Source organism: Eriocheir sinensis, chromosome 43 (assembly GCF_024679095.1).
Source record: "Eriocheir sinensis breed Jianghai 21 chromosome 43, ASM2467909v1, whole genome shotgun sequence".
Taxonomy (NCBI): Eukaryota; Metazoa; Arthropoda; class Malacostraca; order Decapoda; family Varunidae; genus Eriocheir; species Eriocheir sinensis.
Genome location: NC_066551.1, coordinates 2622204 through 2645902, shown reverse-complemented (window position 1 = coordinate 2645902; position 23699 = coordinate 2622204). Strand labels below are relative to the sequence as shown.

Here is a 23699-nt window from a genome sequence, read left to right as displayed (position 1 = left end):
ACATATTACGCAATACCTTGATTTATACTTCACGTTTATATTAATTTTCTCCTCAATAATACTTATATGAAGAAATGGAAGAGAAAGTGAGGTCATACTAAACGTTCTTTCTTTGTAATACGAAAACCAAAAGGGGTAAACAATAGAATAGAGGGATAGTAAATCTTTCTTCTTGGTAATACAAATTTTTAATACCAAAAGAAGTAAGAAAGAGAATAGAGAAAGGGCAATATTAACTCTTTCTTCTTAGTAATACAAATGCCAAAAGAAGTAAGAAAGAGAATAGAGAAAAGGCATATAAACTCTTTCTTCTTAGTAATACAGATACGAAAAAAAAAGTTAGAGATGGAATAGAGAAAAGGAATATTACATCTCTCTTCTTAGTAATACGAATAGAGTAGTAGTAGTAGTAGTAGTAGTAGTAGTAGTAGTAGTAGTAGTAGTAGTAGTAGTAGTAGTAGTAGGCTAAAACGTTGACTTGCATCTCTATTCACAACTAAATATGCCAAAAAAAAATACGAACGCAAACATCAAAACTCAAACGAAAGAATTAAAAAAAAAAAAACATAGAGAAAGAACATATTAAATCTTCCCTCTTAGTAATACGAATAAAAGGAAGAAGATATAACCAGAGATAAAGAGCATATCAAATAATCCCTGCCTGCTTTACCTCGCTCAAATGCCATTAGTGGAGTGGAAAACCTGATCACCTGTAGAGCTTTCACCTAGCGAGCAATTACCAAGCGACTTACCTGTGCTTCAGTTCACATCCATCAACGCCACCTGAAAACACTTAGCACAAACACGCACAATCAAACACAAACATAGAAGTAAATGTGTGTCGCCCTAACCAGCAGTAAGTTTAAATGGACTTCGTTATGGCCCAAGCAAATCAAACAGTGTCCCCATGACCCACGAAGAGTGAGTCTAAATAAGTGTTGCCAGAAACGAAAGAAAATCAGTTTAAAAAGTGGTGAGTTTTGCAGTCTTGCCAAAACCCTGACATGATGATTTGAAAGTATTGCCATAACGGAGAGAATGAATTAGTGTTGCCTTAAACAGGATAATGAATCGAAAAAGTGTTGCATTACCTAAAGAGAATTAATTTAATGAGTTGCCATAACCTTGAAGATGAGTATAAACTGTTGGTATAACCCAGAGAGAATGAGTATAAACAGTTGCCATAACCCAGAGAATGAGTAAAAAGTGTAGCCATAACGGAGTGAATGAGTTTAATCAGTGTTCCCATAACCTAGAAAATGAGTATTAACTGTTGCTATAACCCAGAGAGAATGAGTATAAACAGTTGCCATAACCTAGAGAATAAGTAAAAAGTGTAGCCATAACGGAGTGAATGAGCTTAATCAGTGTTGCCATAACGTAAACAGAGTGGGTCTAAATCACCTCCATCGCGCGGCGCTCAGGATAAAACAGAATCGCGAAACACGGACTGGAATCGATGGCGGCCTGATGGACTGGATAATGCATCGACGGGCGAGATTTGTGAGCCTGGCGCGGAACAATACGTGTGTGCGTCTGTGTGTGTGTGTGTGTGTGTGTGTGTGTGTGTGTGTGTGTGTGTGTGTGTGTGTACGGGGAAACATTTTAAAGTCGCGGCATTAAAGATTTTTCCTCGCAATTTCACGAAAGAGTAATTTGAGCGGAGAGTTTTAAGATCTGAAGAGCGACATGAGATCAATCAACAGCTTTTTAAGACAGCGGAGGAGTTACATAATAATTAAAAGACGGGCAATGGAGGATAGTAACAAGATATAATGCAACAGGTGTAAGAAATTGTAAGAGAAATAAGTAACAAAATAAACAAAGCGAAAGGAGAGTGACAGAGTTCAGGGGCACTTACTTTGCAGCGATGCCCGTCGGCTGGATGCCCTGGACGTAGATGCCCAGCTCGCCGCGCTTCTCCGACCTGAGGCCAACCACGCTGAAGCCGAGGCTGCTGCCCTCCGGCTTGAACAGCTGGAAGAAACACGAGAACAATGTCAATCACTCGGCCTGAAATCTGAACAGAAACTTGAACTAAAAACTGAAATGAAACCTGAAGTGAAACCTGAAAGTAACCTGAACTGAAACTTGAGTGTAACCTTAACGGAACCCGAACTGAAACATGACTATAACATGAACCTGAACTGACTGTAACATGAGCTGAACCCTAACTGTAAACTCAACGGAAACATGAACTGAAACTTTAACTGAAAGAATCACATAAGAGCACACAGTCAACCACGCGGCCCTTCACTTAGCTGATTGATTCATAGACTGAGGAGCTTGTCAATGAAAGATTAGCTTAAGGGTCAGTATTTCTATTCTCTTGAAAGATGAAGGATAAATGAAAACTTTACAAAGGTTTATAAATGAATAACAGATTTACTAAGGGGAATAAAAGGGGGATAAAAGAGGATAAAAAAGAAAGAAAAGAGTAAAGACGGGATGAGATGGGATGAAAGGGGATGGAAGAGAAAGGGAAGGAGGAAATGAAAAAGGGGAGCCACGGAAAATGAAATGAAATGGGATGGGAATAGAACAGAAGGATAGGAAAGAAATAGGAAAAGGAAGAAAAAAAGGGTGAAAGGGAAGAGGAGAGAATATAGGTGAAAAGGAAAGGGGACAAAATGAAACTAACGATAATTGATTTGTTACATATGACCGGGCTTAATATTGACGCGTGCAGGAATTGGTGATCATTTATCCGGGGCTGACCCGTGTAGGCCGACTGACCTTTTGCAGAATCCATACGTTTGTTTGCCTTTTTTGTTTCCCGCCAATAAAAAACACCGCCAAACACCCACACCGTGACCCATATCAGCACACACACACACACACACACACACACACACACACACGCAGATCGTCAATCAATACTTCCATTACCATCATACGTAACTAATCTAAGCACACGCCAAATTTGAGATCTCGTGATGGATAACTACCACGAAAATTGTTCACCTAACGCCGCCATCCCATAATGTTAAGCGTAAAGAGCACGAACGTTACCACATCAAACAACGCCATGAATATACAATGATAGCCTGAGGGGCGGAGGCTGGGCAGAGTTCAGCAGCGTAGTGAGAAAAGCTATAAGAGAAGGGAAGGAAAGAAATGGGACCGGAGGGGAATTGCTTGGGTTATGAAGAGCAGGGATGAAAAGGGAAAGGATGGGGAGGAGAAAGAACGGAAAAGAAATGGAGTAGAAAGGATTATCGTAGTTGAAAGAAAGAACAGGGATGGGAAATTAAATGCTTGGGGTTATGAAGAGCAGGGATGAAAAGACAAGGATGGAGAAGGGAAAGGACGGAAAAGGAATGCAGTAGTTAAAAAAATTCTTAGTAGAAAGGAAGGAGAGAAAGGGGAGGGGAGGGGAATTGCTTGGGTTACGAAGAGCAGAGATGAAAAGGGAAAGGATGGGGAAGAAAAAGAACGGAAACGAAATTAAATGAAAAGATGGAAAAAAAACTGAAAAGAAAATACAGAACCAGAAGGGACGAGAGGATAGAGAAGAAAATAAAGGGAAGAAGAAAGAGTAGAAAAGAAGAGAGGAAAGGACACATGTAAAATATAAAGGTTGAAGGGGAAGGGAAGGGGAGGAATATTAGGTGAAATAGATGGAAAGATGAAAAACAAGAAATGGCAGAAAAAGGAAATAAAAGGGAAAGAGGGAAACGGATGAAAAACGTACGATAACAAAGCATGGTTACAAAAATAAACAAAAATAAGACCATAAAAATAAATCTCCATGACCCGCTTCCCCGAATGAGGACTAACGCGCTTTAAAATACACAGAAGATCCCACCAACAAAAAGGCTAAAGCACTCAAGACTCGGTACACAATAAGTCATCAAGTTAAGATACAAAAGAGAAGTCATGAGGAAGCGGAGAGCGAGGACGTCATAAAACTCTACGGAACGGTCATGCCACGTTTAAGTACCTCGCCTCCAGCCGTTGCCCTCCTCCTTCCCACTAATCCTCCTCCTCCTCCTCCACCTCCTCCTCCTCGTTCTTCCCCTCCTCCTCCTTCTCTGAACTCCTCCTTTGCCTTAATCATCTCCTCCAAACAAAAAATACTCGAAAAGCTTCCAAGTTTCCTGGAAGCGGCCCAGAGATGACTTAGGAGGAGAGAGAGAGAGAGAGAGAGAGAGAGAGAGAGAGAGAGAGAGAGAGAGAGAGAGAGAGAGAGAGAGAGAGAGAGAAGATTAAGCCGCCAATAGGAAAGGAAGAGGCTATGGGATAAACGGGAGGGGATGAAATGGGATGGGATGGAAAAGGATGGAAAGGGAAGGAAGTGGAATTGTAAAAGGGAAGGAACAGGAAATGAAAGAAAATGGGATGGGAATTGAGCACGAGGATAAGAAAGGAGAGAAAGGGAAAAGAGAAAATGAAAGGAAAGGGGAAGGAAGTGAAGATGACAAGGGAAAAGGTGAGCGTAAGAAAAGCTAAATAAAGGAGAAGAAATGGGGGGAAAGGAGAGGATAAAAAAGAGACGGAGAAGGCTGGTAGAGGAAGGGAGGAAGAGATTGAGAAGAGGATAAAAAAGATGGAGAAGACTGATAAGGGAATGGAAGGACGGCAGCGTAGTGGTTCTTGAAAGGAAGGGGAGGGGGGGGAGAGAGAGAGAGAGGAAGAGTTGGAGAAACATGGAAGATTAAGAAAGAAAACGGATGAGAATGAGAGGATAAAAGAGAGAAGGATAAACCTGGTTAGGGAAAACTGAAGAAAGAAAGGAAGGAGGAGGATAGAATATAGAAGAGGTGGAGATGGTTAGAAAATGAAGTAAAGGAGAAGAAAGAGACGGGCAGATTTTTAAAGGAACGGAAGAAAAAGAAAGGGACGAGGAGGGAATAAACAAGAGGAGAAGGAGAAAGCTGGTAAGAGAAGGGAAGGAGAAGGAAAGAATGGGAAAGAGAGGATATAGAAGAGGTGGAGAAGGCTAGGAAGAAAAGCAAAAAAGAAAAAACGGGCAGTATAAGATAAAGAAGAAAAGAAGAAAACTGGTAAGGGAAGTGAAGAAAAAGAAAAGGACAGACAGAAGAGGATAAAGAAGACACGTAAATGATGAGAGAGGAAGCGAAGATGAAAAGGAAAGGCGAAGATAAAGAGGAGAAGGAGAAGATGGAAAGCAAAGAACACGAAAGACAAGGAGACGACTGACAAGGGAAGGAAGGAAGGAAGGCAAGGGAAGGCAAGGGAAGGAAGGAAGGAAGGAAGGCAATGGAAGGCAAGGGAAGGAAAGAAGGAAGGCAAAGGAAGGCAAGGAAGGAAGGAAGGCAGCGCAGTGGTGGTTCCTGAATACAAATGGAATCATGGGTCTGGGCTGCCTCGTCCGTCACCCAGAACAAAAGAGGGTCGTTGTCTGGCCATGAAAAGGTATCTTGTCGAGCGACCAAGAGCCTTCCCTCCCTGGACCCTCGCAGCGATAGCACCGGAGGACTACGGCTATCTGGCTAAGCTCTTTGCCTAACTGCCTCCTTCTCTCCTCCTACTCGTTCACCTAACTGCCTCCCTGTCTCCTCCACCTCCTCCTCCTCCTACTCATACTCCTTCATCTAACTGCCTCCCTCTCTCTTCCTCCTCGGCCTCCTCCTTCTTCACCTCCTCCTACTAGTTTTGTTCCTGCTGTTGCTGTTTCTACTACTACTACTACTACTACTACTACTACTACTACAACTACTACTACTTCAATTACTTATTATTCCCATCCCTTGTCTTTTATTTCCTTCTTTACTTTGTTTTTTTTTTCTTTTCCGTTCTTTCTTTAACCCATTCTTTCACAACTACTACTACTACTACTACAACTACTACTACTACAACTATTGCTACTACTACTGCTACTACTAGTTTCTGCTCCTGCTATTTTTTCTAGTATTCTTGTTCTGTATTTCCTTCATTTTTTTCTTCCTTCTATTACTTTTTTTTTTTATTCCTTGCTTTGTTTATAGCTTGTATCTTTTACTTCTTCTTCTTCTTCTTCTTCTTCTTCTTCTTCTTCCTCCTCCTCCTCGCCTGCTGTTTCCTCTATGAATAATTCCTGATTGGGCATTACGTATTCACGAGCCAAGCGACTCGCCTGTTTCACCGAGCAAGCAATTCAAAACAGGAAAAACACGCTCTTGGGGGACACGTTGCGGGAGGCGAGGGGAAGGAAGGCGAGGGAAGGGAAAATCAGGTAAGGTTGCGGTGGAGGTAAGGAAAGGTGAGGTAAGATTAGGTAAGTTTTGTGAGAGGAAAGAAAGGCAAGGTAATTCAGAGCGAGTGTGGTGAAGGTAGGCAAGGAAAGGTAAGATTAGGTAAGGTTGCGGTGAGGTGAGGTAAGAAGAGTAAGGTAAAAAAAATATCAGGTAATTTTTGGGTAAGGAAAGGATGGTAAGGTAAGGTGAGGTGAGTGAGGTAAAGGAAGGCAAGGGAAGGTAAGATTAGTTAAGGTTGCGGTGAGGTCAGGTAAGGAAAGTGAGGTAAAAAATATTAGGTAAGTTTTGGGTGAGGAAAGGATGGTAAGGTAAGGCAAGGTGAGAGGTAAAGGAAGGCAAGGGAAGGTAAGATGATGAGATAAAGATGATGGTAAGCTTAGGTAAGGTAAGGTAAGATTAGGCAAAGTATGAGGTAAGGAAAGGTAAGGTAGGGACCGCTGGGGTAAGGTAAGGTGGCTTTTAAGTAAATGAAGTGAGGTAAGGTAGGCAAAGACAGCTTAGGTAAGGTACTCGTTAGGGAAGCTACTCGATAGGTAAGGCAAGGTAAGGTAAGGTAAGGTAAGGTAAGGTAAGGTAAGGTAAGGTATGGTAAGGCAAGCTAAAGAATGAAAAAGAAAAGGGAAGGTACTCGATAGGTAAGGTAAGGTAAGGTAGGGTAAGGTAAGGTAAGGTAAGGTAAGGTAAGGTAAGGTAAGGTATGGTAAGGCAAGGCAAGCTAAAGAATGGAAAAGAAAAGGAGGACAGGGTAGAGTAAGGTAAGGAAGCGAAGGTAAGGATGAAAAAGGTAAGGTTAGACAAGGAGAGGTAAGGTGAGGTGATCTAAAGTTAAGTTGAACCGAGATGAAATGAGGTGAGCTAAAATGCGAGTGTGGTTAATTAGTTGGGGGAAGTTAAATGCATATCAATGAGCGAGCTAATTATTTTATTCTTATTTTCATACAAGTGAGGCGACCTTTAAAATATGTACACGCGAGAGATGAATCGGAAATACTGAACAAAAAATAAATATGGAAGACTATAAACCACTGGAAATAAAAAACGTTACATCGATCCATCAAACACATAAAACTTACCAAAAACATTTCCTTTCAAAACTAAACAAAAAATACATACAACAAAAAATTAGGGGCACTTTAGTAGTAGTCATAATCCTCTTCCTACTCCTCCGCATCATCATCATCATCATCTTCCTCCTCCTCCCCAAACCTTTCCTCCTCCTCCTCTTTGATTGGGGAAGGCTTGGAACGGGCGGGGGAAGGATGGCGGGGCGTGCGGTTTGGGGAAGATTTGAGGAACATGGGGGAGGGCAGGAGAGAATTGAGAGGAGTGGATGGGGTTCTGAGGGCGGCGTGGAGTGTTGGGAGGGTTTGGGATGAGCAGGATAGGGGTGTGAGGACGTGGGGGAGTCTGTAGGGGGAGCTGGAGTGGAGGAAACTGTGGGGAAAGAAGGGGGAACGGGAGGAGGCTGAGGAGGGAGGGAGGCTGTGACTGAGAAAGAGGGATGAGAGGAGGAGGGACTGAGGAAGAAGGGCGAGATGGCGGACCTTGAAGAGACGGCCACTGAGGAACGTTACTGGTATTTCCCTTACTGTTATTGTCATGCGTGTTGCCGGCTTGGGAGTGAGGAGGATGAGTACCACTATTATCGGCTTGGTTGTGAGTAACAGTGGTGATGGTTACGGTCTCCTTGTGAAATTTGGTCTTGCATCCCTCCCAGTTAGGTTCCAAGGAGTCATCAAGCCGGGAGAGTGATCCAGAGGCGGTAGTGGGTGCTAGATTGGAGTCAGGAGTGTTGTGGTCTCGCTGGCTTGTCCTCGTGTCTTGCGGGAGGGTGATAACTCTCATCCAACTAGGGGCGTGGACACCAGGAGCTTGCTGGTTACTGCTGTGGCTGGAGGCTTGGCAGTGAGGTGTGGTATGACTCTGCAATCCCGGTGTTGAGGTAGGTGGTGGTGGAGAGTGGGTAGTGGAGGTGGGTGTGGGGATGGGAGGGTGCGGGATGGAGGGATTGGTTGAGGTATTGTGGTTTATGAGTTGGGTCTGTCCCGCCTCCTTTCCTTTGCCATTGTGTTGCTTTTGTTGTGTTGTCTTCGTTGGGTTTTCAGGCCCGTCTCCAGTGCCGATTATGTCAGTTACCCCTTCATGGCCCTTCTTCAGCTCCCCTTCACGGTTCATATCTATCTTCCCTTCTCGTTCCTTCTTTATCTCCCCTTCATGGTCCTTCTTTATCTCCCCTTCACGGTTCATATCTATCTTCCCTTCTCGTTCATCCTTTATCTCCCCTTCATGGTCCTTCTTTATCTCCCCTTCACGGTTCATATCTATCTTCCCTTCTCGTTCCTCCTTTATCTCCCCTTCATGGTCCTTCTTTATCTCCCCTTCACGGTTCATATCTATCTTCCCTTCTCGTTCCTTCTTTATCTCCACTTCACGGTCCTTCCTCAGCTCCCCTTCACGGTTCATATCTATATTCACTTCTCGTTCCTTCTTTATCTCCCCTTCATGGTCCTTCTTTATCTCCCCTTCATGGTTCATCTTTATCTCCCCTTTACGGTCCATCTTTATCTCCTCTTCATGGTGCTTCTCTAAGACCCTTTCACGATTCGGCTTCACCATCCATTCATCGTCCATCTTCAATTCCCTTTCACGGTTCTTCAACTTCACTTCAGGGTCGGTCTCCTCCCCTTCACGGTCCTTTTTTATCTCTTCATTGTTCATCATCTCCCCTTCACGGCCTTTCTTCATCTCCCCTTTGTGATCCTTCTTCATCCCCCCTTTATTGTGCTTCTTTATTTCCCCTTGATGGTCCTTCTTCATCTCCCCATCACGACCCATCTTCATCTCCCCTGTCTTGTTGGAGGTTCGAGCCCCTTCCGCGACGTACTGGCGGCCCCGAGCATCCAAGCGCATCCCTAAGTAGGCGTACACCTTTCTTTGCTTCCTGCAGACCCGCCTCGACGTCACGCCCGCCGCCAGGAGGTGCTTGCCGATGGTCTTAGCGGAGAGGCGGCAACCGTCATCAGCGTACACGCGAAGCTCTTCCATCAGGTCCCTCTTGATGACTCGGTGCTCACGTCTCCCAGTGAACAGAATATTCTTCCTGCAGAACTCCATGAAGAGGCCCTTGAAGGAGTAGTATGGCTTGAAATCCTCGAAGCGCTGGACGATGCTGGGATCTTGAGGCCACGGAGAAGCCATAACCACTCCTAGAGAAACCGACTGCCTGACTAACTGACGGTACTCCTGCCACACTCCTCAGAGCTGTACGATGCTGGGGTCTTAGGAACACGGAGAAGCCATCGCCGTGCTTGTTTTAACCGACTGTCTGGCTGAGTGGCTGGCTGCTGGTATTCTCGCCTTCCTCCTAGCGCTGTACAATCTTGAGGTCTTCAACACACGGAGGAGTCTTCACCATGCCAAGCCAGGAGGGACTAACTAGCGGGGAGGTGCTCAGCGAGGCGATGAGCCCAAACACTACTAGATCCTACCTGCACTGCTTCCCCTATTCCTGCAGCGCGAGACTATACCTATCAGCGTCGTGACTTGGGGCGCACCGTTGGAAAGAATGAGGCAGAAAGAGAAGAAAGAAAAGGGTAAGCCGTGAGAAAGTAGAGCATGGAGGAGAGGAAAAAGAGACAGAAGGAAAGGAGAAAATGAAACCGAAGATTGGAGTTAAAGACGGCAAGACAAGATCAAGGAGGTAAAAGGTGTTGTTTTTCCTACGCTGTTACCGGCACGACTCAGATGGTGGTTGGTGGTGCTGACATGACTACTCTTGTTTTGCTGCGTGATGCGGGGAAAAAAGAGAAAGAAAGAAAACGAGCCACAGTGGGAGAGGAAATACCTTACCTTACCATCCTTTCCTCACCCAAAATTTACCTAATATTTTGTTTTACCTTACTTTCCTTACCTCACCTCACCGCAACCTTACCTAATCTTCCCTTCCCTTCACCACACTCACCTTAAATTACCTTGCCTTTTTTTCCTAACACGAGAAAGGGAAGAAAAAAGAAAAAGACACGATGGAAAATAAGTAACAAAGGCAAGAAGAGACAGACAATGAAAATACGCCACGCGAGAAAATAAAAGACAAAAGAAAGGAAAAAAAATATTAAAAAGACAAAAAAAAAGACATGAAGGAGAAAAGAAGAAACAGAATATAGAAAAAAATATAACGAAGGCAAAAAAAAAAAACCAACTAGGAAGGAGAAACAGAAGAAACAATATAGGAAAAAAATGTGACAAAAAAAACGAAGAAAAGAAATATCCAAACCACAGAAGAAAGAAAAAAGTACAAACAAAAGATAAAAAAATACACTCGACCCACCTGGATGTGATAGATGTCCCTTCCCTGAGCGGCCGCCTGGATGGCCCGCTGAAGCTCCTGGTCCAGGGTAGCGTTGGTGATGGAAGTGGGGGCCAGGGACTCATCCAAATCATCCTTCTCGCCGCCGTCCTCATCCGCCTCATCCGCCATCTCCTCCTCCTGCATCTTCATCAGCAGCTTCTTCTCCATCATCCTTTCCTCCTCCAGCTGGGCCTCATCCTGCAAGTCCTTAAGTTCCTTCAGTTCTATGGATTCCGAGACAATGCTAGGAGGGGCGTCGAGGCTCTCCAGCTGCCGAGGGAGAGAGAATACAAAGGGGAACGTAAGTAAAAAGAAATGGCAGTTAAAGAGAGATAAGGGATGGGTATGGAGAGAGAGAGAGGAGAGGAGAGGAGAATGAACGAGGAGGAGGATGTCACTATGCAGAATGTGTTAGAAAGTAGAGAAGGGAAGCTTAGAAGTAAAAGGAAATTGAGACGACAAAGGGGAAAGTAGGTAAAAGGATATGGCCGTTAATGGGAGATAAGGGATGGGAATGAAGAGAGAGAGAGGAGAGGAGAGGAGAATGAACGAGGAGGAGGATGTCAGTATGCAGAATGTGTTAGAAAGTAGAGAAGGGAAGCTTAGAAGTAAAAGAAAAATGGTGATAAAAGGAATACGAATGAAGAGAGAGAGAGAGAGAGAGAGAGAGAGAGAGAGAGAGAGAGAGAGAGAGAGAGAGAGAGAGAGAGAGAGAGAGAGAGAGAGAGAGAGAGAGAGAGAGAGAGAGAGAGAGAGAGAGAGAGAGAGAGAGAGAGAGAGAGAGAGAGAGAGAGAGAGAGAGAGAGAGAGAGAGAGAGAGAAGGAGGCTGTCAGTAAGCACAAAGGGGTAGAAATCAGAGTTCAGACAGAAAAGAAAAAAAAAAAAGAGAGAGAGAAGTTAAAAGACGAATTAAAAAAATGGAAAAAAGGACATGAAAGGAAGAAAAGGGAATGTCAGTAAAAAAAGGGAAAGCGAAACGAGGAAAAACAGCAAAAAAATAGAACACACACACACACACACACACACACACACACACACACACACACACACACACACACCTCCACTTCGCGCCTGCCAAATAAGGTTTCACCGCCAAACACGTTGCCAACATGTTTGTCTCGGGAATCCAGTTCTGAGCGGCTGCTGGCGGTAATGGAGGGATGGGGGAGGGGAAGGAAGGGAGAGAGGAAGGGAGAAGAGAAGGGAGAAAGGGGAGAGAAGAGAAGGAATGGGAAGAAGGGGGAGAAGGGGAGGAAGAGGAGAAAAGAGAAGGAAGAGGGAAGAAGGGAAGGAAGAGAGGAGAGAGAAGAGAAGGAAAGGGGGAGGGGAGGAAGGGGGAGAAATGGGGGAACAGGGAGGTAGTGGAGAGAGGTTTGCGGGGAGTGAGGTTGCTGGGTTACGAGATCCAGGTGGTGGGTTCAAGAATAAGGGGTTGTGTTGGGTTGTAGGTAGAGAAGTTGTGGGTTTCTGGGACTGGTTAAGAGACAGCACGTTGTGAGGTTGTCAGTAGCGGGGTTGTGGGTTTATTGACGAGTTATAAGGCTGAGAGGTTGAGGGGTTGTGGGTAGCGGGGTTGAAGGGTTGTAAGTGGCGGGTTGTGGGTTATGGCCAGCCGAAAGTGACTGGTTGATTGAATTATTGGGGTTTGTAATCATGGCGCCGCTACTGACGAAGGTGAGTTGTGGGGTTGTGAGGTTGCATGGGGAAACTGAGGGGTTGAGGGGTTAAACGGGGAAGGGTTGACAGGTAATTAAAGGTGAGATGTAGTCGAGTGAAGTGAGTGAATGAGGACAGTGAAACGCATGCACTAAAAAATAAATAAATAAAAATAACTAATAATAATAATAATAAATAAAAAAATTAAAAAAACGTTGATTACTTTTGAATTAGCGCGTCAAAACAATGTCCGCGCTAAAACGCCTCGCCATCACCCGTGATATACATAAATGTCCAGAGCCTAATGCTGATTTTTCCCCCTTTTTTGTGTCAATCATTAATGTATTAGGCGAGTGTGTGTGTGTGTGTGTGTGTGTGTGTGTGTGTGTGTGTGTGTGTGTGTGTGTGTGTGTATTTGAACCACTTCCGCTAACGTGAATTTGTGACATTGGCGAGTGAGGGGTGAAGGGGGTAGGAGGGAGGGGGGGAGGCAGAGTAAGGGGGGGTATGTTCGTGTGTGTGCATGGGGGGAGAGGGAGGAGGGAGGAAGGTATAAACATGTGAGTAAGTGTCTGAGATGTGGGGTGGGGGTGGGTGGGGGGGTGCGGGGGTGAGGAAGGAAGGATGTGTGAAAGGAAGGGAGACATGAGGAGAAAGGGAGAAAGAGATAAAAGGGGAAGTAAGGGAGGATACGTGTGTGTGTGTGTGTGTGTGTGTGTGTGTGTGTGTGTGTGTGTGTGAAATTACATAAAAAACAACAATGCTAATAACAACAACAACAACAACAATTACCAGTTCACTCAGGCAGGACACTCACAAATATCTAGTTTCTCCCTCACTGCCTCTCCACCCCGCCAAAACATCGCCTCTTGACCAAAACTAAACCAGCCTCACCAATCCGTTCATCCAGAAAATTCACGCCCGATCCCACACATTTTTCCAACCATAAAATTAACAGCTTATCCCAAACTAATCTTTTTTTCGCCCCAAACACTGACCACCGACCCAAAATGCCGTATTTATAGCCCAAACCTTAACCCTTCGATCCAGAGTGACCAATTCCTGTACTACAATATCCACCCGTGACCCTAACGCAGTGATTCCCATAGTGGGTGTTACTGAAAATCTGGGGGTGGCGAAAATATATAGGGGGGGCGGATATTTGGGAAAGGGGGGAGCGGTGAGGAAAGAGGGGAGCGGTAGGGGGAGGCTGGGTGGCATTCAGAGTCATTAATAACTTTTTTTTCTTTTCACAAAATCTGAATGACAAAAGCTACACCATAAACGCTAAAAGGCCTAAGTGTTTAATGTTGTTTTTAATTAGCAACATACCAGATACCGAAAAAAAAGAGGTGTGTGTGTTCGTATGTGTGTAGGGGAGGGGAGGCGCTAGGAAATAACGAGAGCCAACGGGGAACCACTGCCCTAAACTGACCTTATCCTTTACCTTGTTTGGTCTTTTGTTTTATTCGTCTCTTTTTCTCTCTGTATTGTTCTTTCCCCTCCTTTTTTGTTCGTTAATTCTTCTTTCTCTTTCTCTCTGCCTCCTCTTTATTTTTTCGGGTTTTCTTTTGTTCTCTCATTCGTTTTCTTTGTTTCCTTATTTACTTTTTTTATCTCTTATTTTCTTCCTCCTTTATATTATCTTCCTTTTTTTATCATTACCTTCCTCTATCTCACCATCACTATACATAAACGACCCATCCCTATCTCCTAACCCTTGACCTGGATTGACCTGGGAGATGAGCGCGGTCTTGGCGGGGGTGGCGGCGGCAAAGTTACCTTACTCTATCTCACCATCACTCTACATAAACGACCCTTCCCTTTCCCCAAATCCTTGACCTCAACTGACCTGGGAGATGAGCGCGGTCTTGGCGGGGGTGACGGCGGCGGCGGCGAAGTGGTGGGCGTCCTGACCCACGTGGAGGACCAGCCGCCCATCCTCGGTGATGTCGAAGTCGCGCGGGACGATGGACGGGTGCTGCAACACTTGCTTCTTCAGTTCCTTCAGCGAATCCTGCACAGAGAGGGATAAAGGGAAAGGTGAGTAAAGCTTCCGGTAGAGTGAATACGGACGCTACCCTCTCATTTTCATTGTATGTATGTATGTATGTATATGCATGTATAGTAAAATGAAAACCAAATGAAATGGGGGAGAAAGTTTGATGAAACAGAAAATAAAACGTTTAAACACACACACACACACACACACACACACACACACACACACACAGACCTCATTTTTCTCTTTTGTTGTTCTTTTCTTTCTCTCGAGTTTCCCGTCTTTGTAATCACGAAAGAAGAAGAAGAAGAAGAAGAAGAGGAAGAAGAGGAAGAAGAAGAAAAAGAACAAGAACAAGAACAACAACAAGAATTAGAAGAAGAAAAAGAATAAGAAGAAAACGAAGAAGAGAGCGAGCGAGCGAGAGAGAGAGAGAGAGAGAGAGAGAGAGAGAGAGAGAGAGAGCGTACTGGCTATATTCATTAACCTTCAAAACTAATTCACTAAATCCTGCAGCCTTTAAACAAGTCCACTAAATTTGCTATAAACTCCCTCCGTTCAATAAGCAATAGGAAAATATATCGGCAATGACCTCCGACTAACCTAAATGAACAGCGCCTTCCTTTGCCTTCTGTTCTTGTATTCCTTTACCTAGCTCATCTTTTCTTCTTGTTTCATACTTATTTTTCTTTTTTTTCCCATTCTCTCTTACGGTTGACCTAAATGAACCTTGCCTTCCTTTGCCTTCTGTCCTTCTACTCCTTTACTTAGCTCATTTTTTCTTGTTTCATCATTTTTTTATTATTTTCATTTTTTTTCATTTTTTTCCATTCTCTCTTATGGTTGACCTAAATGAACCTTGCCTTCCTTTGCCTTCTGTCCTTCTACTCCTTTACCTAGCTTTTCTTCTTGTTTCATCATTTTTTTATTATTTTCATTTTTTTCATTTTTTTCCCCTTCTCTCTTACTTATGGTTGACCTAAATGAATCTTGCCTTCCTTTGCCTTCTGTCCTTCTACTCCTTTACCTAGCTCTTTTCTTCTTGTTTCATCATTTTTTTATTATTTTCATTTTTTTCATTTTTTCCCATTCTCTCTTACGGTTGACCTAAATGAACCTTGCCTTCCTTTGCCTTCTGTCCTTCTACTCCTTTACATAGCTCTTCTTTTCTTCTTGTTTCATCATTTTTTTATTATTTTCATTTTTTTCATTTTTTTTCCATTCTCTCTTATGGTTGACCTAAATGAATCTTGCCTTCCTTTGCCTTCTGTCCTTCTACTCCTTTACATAGCTCTTCTTTTCTTCTTGTTTCATCATTTTTTTTTATTATTTTCATTTTTTTCTTTTTTTTCCCATTCTCTCTTACTTATGGTTGACCTAAATGAACCTTGCCTTCCTTTGCCTTCTGTCCTTCTACTCCTTTACTTAGTTCTTCTTTTCTTCTTGTTTCATCATTTTTTCTTTTTTTCCATTTTTCTTACGGTTGACCTAAATGAATCTTGCCTTCCTTTGCCTTCCACTCCTTTACCTTTCTTTTTTTCACTTCAAATTTAATATCTTGCCTTCGCTAAGCCCAAATGAACCTTGCCTTCCTTTGCCTTGTATCTCTTACTTAACTCTTCTTTTTTTCTTATCTTCTTTTACCTTACTCTCATTCTCTTACCTTCCTTTATCTTCCATTCCTTTACCTAACCTTCCTTTTTTATTGTATTCTTATGTCTTCCTCTCTCACTCTCTTATCTTCCTTTATCTTCTATTTCTTTGCCTTCCCTTTCCGTTCCCTTATTTTATCCCCATTTACCTTAATCTCCTACCTTTACTAAACCTATATGAACTTCCTCTTCCTCTCTCACTCTCTCATCTTCCTTTATCTTCTATTTCTTTGCCTTCCCTCTCCGTTCCCTTATTTTATCCCCATTTACCTTAATCTCCTACCTTTACTAAACCTATATGAACTTACCCTTCCTTTATCTTACAATCCACTCCCTATCCTTCCCTTGTTTTACCCTTCTTTCATTTCTATTGTCTTCTCTTCCATTCATTTACTTCTCAAAACTCTTCCCTTCCCTTCATTTACCTTTCAGTCCTTTCCTTATCTTCCCTTCATCTCCTCCTTCAATCCATTATCTTCCCATTCCTTCTCTTTTTCCTCATCCTTACCTATTTTTCCTTACCTTTCCTTACCTTACCTTATCATTCCTTTCCTTACCTTCTCCTACATTCCTTACCTATTCCCGGTTCATTTAATCTGCCCATAACCTTCCTTTACTAAATTTTGTTAAGGTAAGAAAGGGTCAAATGAAAATATGATAAAGGAAAGTTAAGGGAAGGTAAAGGAATAGAAGCCAGAATATAACCTTGCTTTCCTTGTATTTACTTTTGCCTCAGTTTACCTTACCTTACCTTAATTTACCTTACCTAGCAGTTGGACCTCATTAATAAGCCTTTCACTGAGTCACTATGTCAGTTTTTTTATATGAAGTTCCTGGATAGCCATTTAATCAGCTCTTCCTCCCTCCTCCTCCTCCTCCTCCTCCTCTTTCTGATTATCCCTCCTCTTCCTGACTCCAAATTCCCCCTCCTCCTCCTTCATCATTCCTAAGTCTTCTTTATTTCCTCCATTCCTCATGCCTCATTTTCTCTTTTCTTCTCCTCTTTTCCTCTCTTCTTTTTCCTTGTTCATTCATTTGTCCTCATTGCGTTTTATCATTTTCTTTCCTTCTTTTCTTTCTTCCTTTCTTTACTTCTTCCTGGTTTGATTTATTTTTCCTTTTTTTTCGCCTCGTATTTTTTTCTTTGTTTTATTTTTTTTATTCGTATTCTTTGTCTTTTGTTTTATTTGTCTCGTTTTCTTTATATATTGTTCTTTTTCCTCCTTTTTTATTCGTTAATTCTTCCTTCTCTTTCTTTCTTTCTCCTCTTTGGTTTTTCGGGTTTTCTTTTGTTCTCTCATTCGTATTATTTATGTTTCTTTATTTGCCTTGTTTTATCTTTCTTATTTTCTTCTTCCTCGTCTTCCTTCTATTTTTCATCTTTTCCTGCTTTTATCTTCTTTCTTCCTCCTCCTCTTCCCTATTCTTTCTGTTTCTTTATTTGCCTTTATTTCTTTTTCTTATTTTCTTCTTCCTCCTCCTCCTTCTGTTTTTCATTTTTTTCCTCATTTATCTTCTTTTTCTTCTTCTTCCTCTTCCCTTTCTCTACCCACCAACTATTAATTATCTTTCTTTATTCCCTTATTCATACTTTTTATCTTTTTTTTCTTCTTTATATTTCTATCTTTCTTTCTTCTTCTCCCTTTCTTCCTCCTCCTCCATTTATCTTCCGTCACTGCATTTTCCTCTTCCTTATTCTTCATTTCCTCCACTCATTTTCTTCGTTAATTCTCGTCTCCTTCTCTTCGTCTCTCTTTCTCTTAACCCTTCTCTCATTGCTCCTCCATTCCATCTCTCTCTCTCTCTCTCTCTCTCTCTCTCTCTCTCTCTCTCTCTCTCTCTCTATCTTCTAATCTCTCCCTTTTTTCACTCTCCCTTTCTCTCACTTTACCTCCATTTTCAATTCTATTTCTCTTACTTCTTTATCTCCTCTCCTCTCTTCCTTATTCATCGTTTTCCTTCTTCTCTCTTCAAGTTTCATTATCTTCCCTCTCTCACATCAACCTTTTAATCTCCCTTCCTCTCTCTCCTTTAAGTTCACCTTTCTCCCTTTTCCCCCTTCCTCCCTCGCCTTGCTCGTATAATGTAACATGACAGCTGCTTATGTGCGCCAGTGACTGTGTGATTCGCTTAATGTGCGTGCGTGTGCGTGTGTGTGTGAGTGTGTGTGTGTGTGTGTGTGTGTGTGTGTGTGTGTGTGTGTGTGTGTGTGTGTGTGTGTGTGTGTGTGTGTGTGTGTGTGTGTGCGGGGGAGGTGGAAAATTGAAGGTGTGTGTGTGTGTGTGTGTGTGTGTGTGTGTGTGTGTGTGTGTGTGTGTGTGTGTGTGTGTGTGTGTGTGTGTGTGTGTGTGTGTGTGTGTGTGTTTTAAAATGATATTAGACGTACATAAGTAAATACAATAAAATAAATATATATAAAAAAGCTGAAAAAGAAAGTTAAGAGCAAAACAAGAGGAGGAAGAAGAGGAGGAGGAAGAAGAGGAGGAAGAGGAGGAAGAGGACATGCAGACTGAACCGGAAAATGAAGAGTAAATGAAGGTAAAGGAAGACAAAGGAAGAGGAGAAGAGGTAAGCGAAGAGAAGAAAAGAGGAAGGGAAAAATTTAAGGTCAAGCATAAAAAAAAACGTTGAAATAAAAGAGAAAAGATAAAGAAAATGGAAAGGGAAGAAAAGGGAAGTGAAGTAAAGGAAAATAAGAGAATATGAAGGAAAAGAGAAAGGAAAACATGATAAAGAATAAACAAAATAAAAAAGAAAGGATGTAAAAGATGGAATAGAAAGCAATGGAAAGGAGAAGAAGAGGAAAGAAAGAAATGGGATCGTAAAAGAAGGGAAAGGAAGGGAAAATAAGGGGAGGTGAGGGAAGAATAAAGGGAAGGGATAGGAAGGGAAGGAAATGGAAGGGAAGGGAAGGGAAAGGACGTGTAGGGAAGGGAAGGGAAGAGAAAGAAAAGGAAGGGATGGGAATGGAACGAAAAGGAAAGGAAAGGGAAGGCAAGGCAAGGGAAGGGAAGGGAATGGAAGGGGAAGAACAGGGAAGGCAAAGGAAGGGAAGGGAAGGAAATGGAAACGAAGAGAAGACATGGGAAGGAAAAGGAAGGGAAGGGAAGGGAAGGGAAGGGAAGGGAAGGGCAAGGAAGGGCAGAAGGAAGGGAAAGGAAGGGAAGGAAAGGAAAGGAAAGGAAAGGGAAAGGAAGGGAAGGTAAGGAAATGGAAACAAAGAGAAGACATGGGAAGGAAAAGGAAGGGAAGGGAAGGGAAGGGAAGGAAAGGAAAGGAAAGGAAAGGAAAGGGAAAGGAAGGGAAGGTAAGGAAATGGAAACAAAGAGAAGACATAAGAAGGAAATGGGGGGAAGGAAAGGGAAGGGAAGGGAGGGGAAGGGAAGGGAAGGGAAGGAAAGGAAAGGAAAGGAAAGGGAAAGGAAGGGAAGGGAAGGAAATGGAAACAAAGAGAAAACATGGGAAGGAAAAGGAAGGGAAGGGAAGGGAAGGGAAGGGAAAGGAAGGGAAGGGATGGAAATGGAAACAAAGAGAAGACATGGGAAGGAAATGGAAGGGAAGGGAAGGGAAGGGAAGGGAAGGGCAAGGAAGGGCAAGGAAGGGCAGGAGGAAGGGACAAGACATCATAAACTTCAAGCAGCGTTGGCAGGCAATCACGGCCACCCAAGACAACTTCCTCCTCTTCCTCTTCCTCTTCTTCCTCCTCTTCCTCTTCCTCTTCTTCCTCCTCTTCCTCTTCTAAACTCTCTCCAACTCTCCTCTTTCTCTTCTCTTCTTCTCTTCTTAGCCCTCCCTCTCTCATCTTAATCTTCCTCTTCCTCCTTCTATCTCCTCTTCCTCTTCTAAACTCTCTCTTTCTCTTCTCTTCTTCTCCTCTTAGCCCCCCCCCTCTCTCGTCTTAATCTTCCTCTTCCTCCTTCTACCTCCTCTTCCTCTTCTAAACTCTCTCTTTCTCTTCTCTTCTTCTCTTCTTAGTCCTCCCTCTCTCATCTTAATCTTTCTCTTCCTCCTTCTATCTCCTCTTCCTCTTCTCAACTCTCTCCCACTCTCCTCTTTCTCTTCCTCTTCTTCTCTTCTTAGTCCTCCCTCTCTCATCTTAATCTTCCTCTTCCTCCTTCTATCTCCTCTTCCTCTTCTCAACTCTCTCCCACTCTCCTCTTTCTCTTCCTCTTCTCTTCTTAGCCCTCCTCCCTCTCTCATCTTAATCTTCCTCTTACTCTCCTCTTCCTCCTTCTCTCTCCTCTTTTTTCTCAACTCCTCTCCAGCTCTTCTCTGTCTCTTCTCTTCTTCTCAGAATCTTTCCTCTCCCATCTTAATCTTTCTCTTCCTCTCCTCTTCCTCCTCCTCTCTCCTCCTCCTCTCACTCTTTCCTCTTCATCCCGCTCTCTTCTTAACTCCCTTCTTAACTCTTACTCCTCCTCTCCTTCCTCTCTTCTAAAATCCCTCTATTCTGTCCCCATCTTCTAGTTTTCCTCTTCCATTTTCTTTAATATTCTATCCCTTTTCCACTTCCTCCTTTCTTATCATTTTCTATTTCTTCATCTCTTCAATCTATTCTCTTTTTCTCTCCTCTTCCACATTATTTTATTTCTAACTTAATTTCCGTCTTTATCTTCCTCCTTTCTCCTCCTCCCTCTTCTTCTCCCCCTTACTATCATCTCTCAGCTTCCTTCTTCTTCCTTCTTTCTTTCCTTTTTATCTCCCTTTTTTCTTCTCTTTCTCGCTCTCTATTTTAACTTCTCTCCATTTAACTTACCCTTCTTCCTTGCCTCTCCTTCATCTTTATCTCCATGTTCTCCTCTTTACCCTCAATCCTTTCTCTTCCTTCTTTAACCCTCCTCTCCTTCCTCATTCCCTTCTCTGTTTTTTTTTCCTTCCTTCCTCCCTTTCCTTCTCTCTTACTTCCTATTATATCTCAGCTTCGTTCTTCTTCTTTTTTTCTTTCCTTCGTTTCAATCCATCTGGTCTCCCTCCCACTCCTCCCATATTTCCACTCACTCTCACTCTCTCTCTCTCTCTCTCTCTCTCTCTCTCTCTCTCTCTTCTCTCAATTTCACTTATACCTCTCCCTCTTCTCTCCCTTCCCTCTCCCTTGCCTCCCATAAACCTCTGACTTTCGCTCTCCCAAAAGGCATATTCACCCTTCTCCCATTTTACCTGCTCTCTCTCTCTCTCTCTCTCAACGGGGACGGGGAGGAGAAAGGAGAGAGAGAGAGAGAGAGAAGAAGGAAGGAAGAAAGAAAAGAAGGAAAGAAAGAAAGAAAATGAATGAATGAAGAGAGAGAGAGAGAGAGAGAGAGAGAGAGAGAGAGAGAGAGAGAGAGAGAGAGAGAGAGAGAGAGAGAGAGAGAGAGAGAGAGAGGCTGGGAGTGACACTAAACTATGACGCCATCAAAACTTGGTGTCTTGCCTGATCACTCACTGGAGAAGAAGGAGGAGGAGGAGGAGGAGGAGGAGGAGGAGGAGGATAAAGAGAGGACGGGTAGGAGGAAAAAGATGAGATTGGAGAAAAGGAAGTGATGGTGGAGGAATGAGAAGAAGAAGAAGAAGAAGAAGAAGAAGAAGAAGAAAAAGAAAAAGAAGAAAAAGGAGAAAAAAAAAACAAGAAGACAAATACAAGGAAGAGAACAAGAACAAAAACAATAAAAAAAAGTGAAAAGAAAACAAAATGATATAAAACAAACAAATATTCAACGTTCAGGAAAAAAACTCAAAACAAAACAAAGAAAACAAAACAGCAACAGATTTATCGCTAATTAGAGCACTCTTCCCCTGGCAATAAACAAACACACGCACGCACAAACACACATAAAATACTAACAAAAAAAAAAAGAAATACATGAGAAGTACTTTAGATATTTTTTTTCTTTCCTTCCCCAGTCTGCCATAAAATAATGCTCTCTCTCTTTCGTCCTCTTCTGGGTAGTAATGGAGTTTCGTGACTAACGCGACGAAAATACAGCCAAGGGAACGAAGCACCCTAGGGGACGAATTACCCTAGGGGACGAATTACCCTAGGGGACGAATTACCCTAGGGGACGAATTACCCTAGGGGACGAATCACCCTAAGGGACAAATCCTCCAGGGATGAATAACCCGGGGGTGAATCAAACGGGGCATTTCACCCGGGGACGAATCACCCTCGCAGCATCCACACACACACACACACACACACACACACACACACACACACACACACACACACACACACGCAGCTCCATTATCGCCCACTGGTTCCACACAACGCGGGGAGGTGCGGGGGTGGGGGTGGATGTGGGGGACCAATAAAAGGCTAATACCTGACCGCCAATCCAAAGAACGGTTCGGCAAACACTGATATATTAAACAGCGGAGGATACTGATGCCTCGCCGGGCCCTGAACAGACACAGAGAGACAGACAGAAAAGCAAACACGGAGATACGGAGAGGAAAACGAACAGACACACAGACAGAAACAAACAGAGAAGCAGGAACAAAAAAAACAGAGGAACAGAAATACACACAGACAGACAGAGAAGCAAACAGAAATACGGAGAGGAAAACGAACAGACAAACAGAGAGAAACAGAGAAACAGAGAGAAACAGGAACAAAAAAGACTGAGGTAGAAAAATAAAACCCAGAGAAACAGAGAAACAGAGAAACACAAACAGACAGGCAGAAAAGCAAACACGGAGATACAGAGAGGAAAAATAAACACAGACAAACAAGCAGAGAAACAAACAGAAACAGAAAACAGACTGAGATAGAAAAACAAAACCCAGAGAAACAGAAAAAACACAAACAGAAAGACAGACTGAGAGATAGAAAACAAACACACACACACACACACACACACAGAGAGAGAGAGAGAGAGAGAGAGAGAGAGAGAGTGTGCCTGGTCTAAATCTGCGCTCGTTCAGGTAAAGGAAAAAGTTATATTAGTTAACTTACCGGACTTAACCGTCTCTCTCTCTCTCTCTCTCTCTCTCTCTCTCTCTCTCTCTCTGTGTGTGTGTGTGTGTGTTTGTTTTCTATCTCTCAGTCTGTCTTTCTGTTTGTGTTTTTTCTGTTTCTCTGGGTTTTGTTTTTCTATCTCTTCCACCTCCTTCCCCCACCCAGACTCTTTTTTCATCCTTGCTTTCATTCTTTCTTCCTTCATGCTATCCCTCCTTTCCCCTCGCCTCTCACTCTCCTCTCCTCTTCCACCTCCTTCCACCACCCAGACTCCTTTTTTCATCCTTGCTTTTATTCCTTCTTCCTTCATGCTATCCCTCCTTTCCCCTCGCCTCTCACTCTCCTCTCCTCTTCCACCTCCTTCCACCACCCAGACTCCTTTTTTCATCCTTGCTTTTATTCCTTCTTCCTTCATGCAATCCCTCCCTTCCTCTCCTCTCTCACTCTCCTCTCCTCTTCCACCTCCTTTCCCCACACAGCCTCCTCACCTGTATGATGACGATGCCCCTGAAGACGGGACTCTCGAGGACGGAGATGAGGGTGTTGAGGTCGTTGCTGCACTGATCGGACATCCTCGGGTCCTCGGACTCCTTGATGGAGCGCTGGATCCGCTCCAGCAAGGACAGCGCCGCCGAAGTGTCTGCAAGAGAGGAAAAAGTGCGTTAGCGGGTGGGAGCGTGAGAGGTTTGTAAGAACATAAGGTGTTTGCAAGGAGCCGATATGTTAATGTAAGTCAGCTCCTGTAAACTTAACCCCACCTAATCTGTAAATCAAGTTATCAAACCTATTATTGAATGTATCTATCATATTGGAACTCACAACATAACTGTCAAGCCCGTTCCACTCATTTACCATTCTATTTATCAACTAACTCTTGCCTATGTCCTTGTTGAATCTAAATTGATG

General features: G+C 43.3%; 1 protein-coding gene across 1 annotated transcript; it reads right to left on the bottom strand.

Annotated features, from left to right (window-relative positions):
* Positions 1-1826: 1826 nt before the first annotated feature.
* Positions 1827-23464, bottom strand: LOC127010315 (multiple PDZ domain protein-like). Its single transcript, XM_050884192.1, has 4 exons — positions 23282-23464; positions 14058-14222; positions 10528-10818; positions 1827-1977 (listed from the first exon to the last, which is right to left on the bottom strand). The coding sequence occupies exons 1-4, from the start codon at positions 23363-23365 to the stop codon at positions 1858-1860; spliced, it is 660 nt and encodes a 219-aa protein (XP_050740149.1). The 5' UTR covers positions 23366-23464; the 3' UTR covers positions 1827-1857.
* Positions 23465-23699: the final 235 nt, after the last annotated feature.